The sequence below is a fragment of the Tupaia chinensis genome, unplaced genomic scaffold (genome assembly GCF_000334495.1).
Source record: "Tupaia chinensis unplaced genomic scaffold, TupChi_1.0 Scaffold142576_1, whole genome shotgun sequence".
NCBI lineage: Eukaryota > Metazoa > Chordata > Mammalia > Scandentia > Tupaiidae > Tupaia > Tupaia belangeri.
Window position 1 is genome coordinate 35,103 of NW_006202424.1, and position 3,948 is coordinate 39,050.

General features: G+C 42.8%; 1 protein-coding gene across 1 annotated transcript; it reads right to left on the reverse strand.

Moving 5' to 3' along the window:
• Positions 1-208: 208 nt before the first annotated feature.
• Positions 209-1,165, reverse strand: LOC102479268 (olfactory receptor 8D4). Its single transcript, XM_006163543.2, has one exon. It carries the CDS (start codon positions 1,139-1,141, stop codon positions 209-211), a length of 933 nt encoding a protein of 310 aa, XP_006163605.1. The 5' UTR covers positions 1,142-1,165.
• Between the last annotated feature and the right edge of the window lie 2,783 nt (positions 1,166-3,948).

The following is a 3,948-nucleotide window of genomic DNA, read 5'->3' on the forward strand; positions in this document are numbered from 1 at the left end:
TATGCTAACTGCTGGTTCCCACTATATCTCATTTTTTAGATTTGTTTTAAATTTTAATAATCTTATGTAAGCATATATTTTAATGTGTGTGTATGTAAATAATTTTACCTCATCTCAAATTACTTTTATAGAGTTAAAATATAAACACACACATCTAAATATGATAATGAATACATAAAACTAATCTTTATCAGGAACATATTCATTATCAAAGTATTTTTCTTCTTAAAAGTTTCATGAATGCATTTTTCACTTCCTTGTTCCTCAGACTGTATATCAGGGGGTTTAACATGGGAATCGCAGTGGTGTAAAATACTGAAGACACTTTCTCCTGAATAAATAAAACGCTGGAAGCAGGTTTGAGATACATAGACATGCTAGATCCATAAAATACAAGAACAGCTGTCAGGTGGGAGCTGCAGGTGCTGAAGGCTTTGGACCTGCCATCTTTAGAGCGGATGCGGAGGATGCTGGTAAGGATAAAAGCATATGAAACGATGATTGTGAAGCTGGTGGCTACCATGTTAAATCCACCAATGACAAAAATCAGTATTTCATCAATGTAAGTGCTAGAACAGGAGAGTTTAATAAGAGGAACAATGTCACAGAAATAGTGTTTAATGATGTTTGACCCACAGAAAGACAGCCTTAATATACAGTTTCCATGAATCATAGCATCTGTGAAACCTATTGAGAAGACAGCAGCCACCAGCTGAAAGCAGACCCGAGGGGACATGATGACATTGTAGAGCAGTGGCCTGCAGATGGCCACATAGTGATCATAGGCCATGGCTGCCAGCATGTAGCATTCAGAAATTACAAAAATGCAGAAGAAGAACAGCTGAGTCATGCATCCAGAGTAGGAGATACCCTTCTCTGAGCATAACAACCCAGTCAGCATTTTTGGGGTAATGACAGAAAAATAGCAGAAATCCAAAAAGGACAAACTACTGAGGAGATAGTACATGGGAGTGTGAAGTTGTGGACTGAGGCTAATGAGCAAGATCATGCCAAGATTCCCCACCGTGGTGACTGTATAGATCCCTAAGAAGAGGCAGAAAAGGGGCAGCTGAAGTTCTGGCTCTTCTGTCAATCCTGAGAGAAGGAATTCGGTCACAGCAGAGTGGTTTCTTACACCCATTCTCCTCTGAGAAATCTGCAGAGATGAGAGGGAAAAAGTCCAATCAGACAGGCAGAATCCCAGCTTGCCTCCAGTTTCCTGTTGCCCAGGTATTCCTATCTATGCAAACTGTGACTTTGTGTTACAAAACAAACAAACAAACAAAAAACAAAGCCAGCACTCAGATCAAATGCAGTCAGTAAGCCCCTGTTTACCCACACAGTGTGTCTAACCCCTCTACTATCTCAAATTATTTTAGCAAGAACAAAAGCTTTCCCTGCAGAGTGAGCAACATACCAATGCTGAAGACTGTGCTGGAGATTTTCTCAGGCACATCAGTTGACGAGGTTCATAGAGAGAAGCTGGGACCATGAACCGTCTTCTGCCAATGATGCCTTTGCCCAGGACTGGCCCTGCCTCAGGAGTTCCTACAGAGAACGAATCTATTAGTAAGGTCAATTGCAACTTCGTGCATCAAGTTTTCAAGAATGCTTAGCAGAATGTTAACTCCAAGAGCTCTTAATGGAAGTTACATGAGGGAACCAGCAGTTAGCGTAATGGCTATGTCACTGGACTCCCACCTAGTCGACCGCGGTTCGCGTCCCAGACCTGGTGGTTTAAAACTCACGCTGAGCACGTGTGCGTGCATGCCCAAGATCCCGAGAGGCGAATAGAGAAGGGATTGCGGCATGACCATCCCCCCTGGGGGGTGATTTCTCGCTTTCTGTCTCTATGTCTCTCTCTGTCTGTCTGGCGAGCGCACGCGCCCTATAGCAAAAACCTCTCCAAAAAAAAAAAAAGAAGTTCCATGAGATAAATACCCCGGGTGGGGGGGTGAGGGGCACCTGGTGGCATGGTGGTTAAGGTGGCTGGATCCCACAGGGCTATCTTTCAATTTGAGTTCTGGACCTGGCAACTTGAGAAAAACACCAGGCATGCGAAAAACACCAGGCATGCAAGCACATGTGCGCTTTGGTGTGTGTGTGTGTGTGTGTGTGTGTGTGTGTGTGTGTGTGCCCAAATTACCAGAGAAAATGGAGACAGGATCATGATGTGTTTACACCCCCTCCCAAGTGCTCTCTCTTTCTCTCTCTCTCTTTGTCTCTCTCAAATGAGCACACGCATCCTGTAGCAAATTTGAAAAAATAAATAGTCAAGGAGCATATGATTTCAGATATGCTGAATTACAAAGTTAAATTGGTTTCGTAGCTGAAGAATGACTAACTCAACTTAAAGAACTACATAACTTTCAAAGTCTCCTTAACTTATTTGTGATAGGCCACCTGTGCGCTACTTTTCAAACATACAAAGGTCTGGGTCCAGCAGATGATGTGGTGGTTAAGGGCACTGGACTCCTACATTGCCAACCACAGCTTGATTCCCAGACTAGCAGCTTGCTTCCTCACTTCCTCTCTCATTTGCTCTCTCTCTTTCACTCTGTTCCTCTCTGGGCAAATTACAAAAAATAAATAAATAAATAAATAAACTTTAATAAAAAAGACTACAGCTAAAAAAAAAAAGACTACAGCTTAAAAAAATAAAATAAAACATATGAAAAACTACAAAAAGTCTATGGAAGATGGAATTAAAATATAAGATTATTTTGGAACAAGAAAAATTTGAAAGCCATGTGTAGTTTTCTATACTATGCATTTTCCATGAAATTTCTGAAGAACCTTCACATGCTAGCATTGGTGTGATCCAGAATTTATTTCAAGAAACCCATTTTGATTTGTGTATTTGTTCTATTTTTAATTGAACAATGAGTCGATTTCCAGTTAGGAAGTTTATCCTTCTTACACTTCAGTAAAGCTGAATGATGGTAGAATGGCAGACCTCCCAAAATGTGTCTGAATCTCAGACCCTCCCCTGGGCTTGCCTACAACTCTCACCAAGGCCACTGGGTTCAGCCGAGGTGTTAGTGCTGCCACTCTGCAGTGCCAACTGCCCAGCTCCAACATAGGACTTCCTGTCTTACACCACTGTTCTGCTCAGGAGGGCCACACATGGCACACCCTTGGAGCTGCCTGTTCCGGGTGAACCATGGCCTTACCTCTGAGATATCTGACCACTTTTCTTTTTGTGCTGGGCTGCTCACAGAGCCCTCTTCAGACTCTCACATTTGCCCAGAGAGTACAGAAATCTCAGGGTGTTTTCTCAACCTGCCCAACTCAAGATCTATCTTTCTCTGGCTGTTCAAGAAGCAACTTGGATCTTCTGGCTTCTGATCTATTACTGGCACATTTAGACAAGCCACACTTCCTCTGGTCACCTGAATTCCTGAGGTTCCAGGTCACTACTCCTTGTTTCCCAAATTCTTCTCAGTGTTAACACACATGAAACTTCGTGACACTGAACAGCTGTGCTCTGAGTAGGTTTCCAAATTCTACAGAACATGTGTCCTTCATATTTGCTCTCTTTTTTCCTTCTCATCCTAAAGGATGGAGATGAGAAATTCATGTGCAAAGGGTTGCCCTGTGCTTATTACTGAAATATCCCAGGGTGTTCCTTTCTGATCCTTCCTTACTAATTAGCACGCACATGGGTAGTCTGCTCACAGAGACTGCTCAGAGAACAGTCACAGGGGTATCCAAGAAAACTCATACTTCTTTCTTTGCCTTTAATCTCATGGTTTTTTTTTTTTTTATCCATGTCTTTCGCCTGTCCTACGTGTCACAAACACACTGACCACCCTCAGCATCTGTCTGATGCTCTCATATTCTCCCTAATTCCTACCTGGGGTCTCGGTTGGAGTAAAACGTCTCTTCTCCACTCATGCTCCTTACCTGAGTCCAGAGTCCTATACCCTGCCCTCTGCTCCACTCAGG

Bases quoted from the DNA above. Each gene is read 5' to 3' on its own strand.
- LOC102479268 (XM_006163543.2), bottom strand. From the start codon at position 1,141: ATGGGTGTAAGAAACCACTCTGCTGTGACCGAATTCCTTCTCTCAGGA.